The sequence below is a fragment of the Tupaia chinensis genome, unplaced genomic scaffold, assembly GCF_000334495.1.
Source record: "Tupaia chinensis unplaced genomic scaffold, TupChi_1.0 Scaffold138060_1, whole genome shotgun sequence".
Lineage (NCBI taxonomy): Eukaryota > Metazoa > Chordata > Mammalia > Scandentia > Tupaiidae > Tupaia > Tupaia belangeri.
In genome coordinates, this window is record NW_006197961.1 from 788064 (window position 1) to 788350 (window position 287).

The 287-nt window shown below is 73.9% G+C and overlaps 1 protein-coding gene across 1 annotated transcript in view; it reads right to left on the minus strand.

Moving 5' to 3' along the window:
* Positions 1 to 287, minus strand: part of CACNA1A (calcium voltage-gated channel subunit alpha1 A) — a 335330-nt gene that overhangs the window by 10149 nt on the left and 324894 nt on the right. Inside the window, exon 46 of the mRNA XM_027776775.1 lies at positions 63 to 287. This exon is cut by the window's right edge and continues 22 nt beyond it. Coding sequence (XP_027632576.1) covers positions 63 to 287 — 225 coding nt within the window. The remainder of the gene's footprint in view (positions 1 to 62) is intronic.

Here is a 287-nt window from a genome sequence, read left to right on the forward strand (position 1 = left end):
GCCCCCTCCCTCGCCCCCCTGCAGCCCTGGGCCTGGCCTGGGGTCCTGCGGGCCACACCCACCTGCCGGTGCGCCATGTGCTCTCGGCCCTCGCTGGGCGAGCGTGACCAGCGCTGGTCCCTGGCCCTGGCCCGGCCGTGGTCTGGCCGCTCCTGGGCGTAGCGCTCCTTGTCGGGAGGCGGGTGATGGTGGTGGTGGTGGTGGTGGTGTTGCCGGTGCTTCCGGTCCTTGGGTCGACCCCGCTCCTGGTCCCGCTCTTTCGATGGCAGGTCCCCAGACTGGGGGGG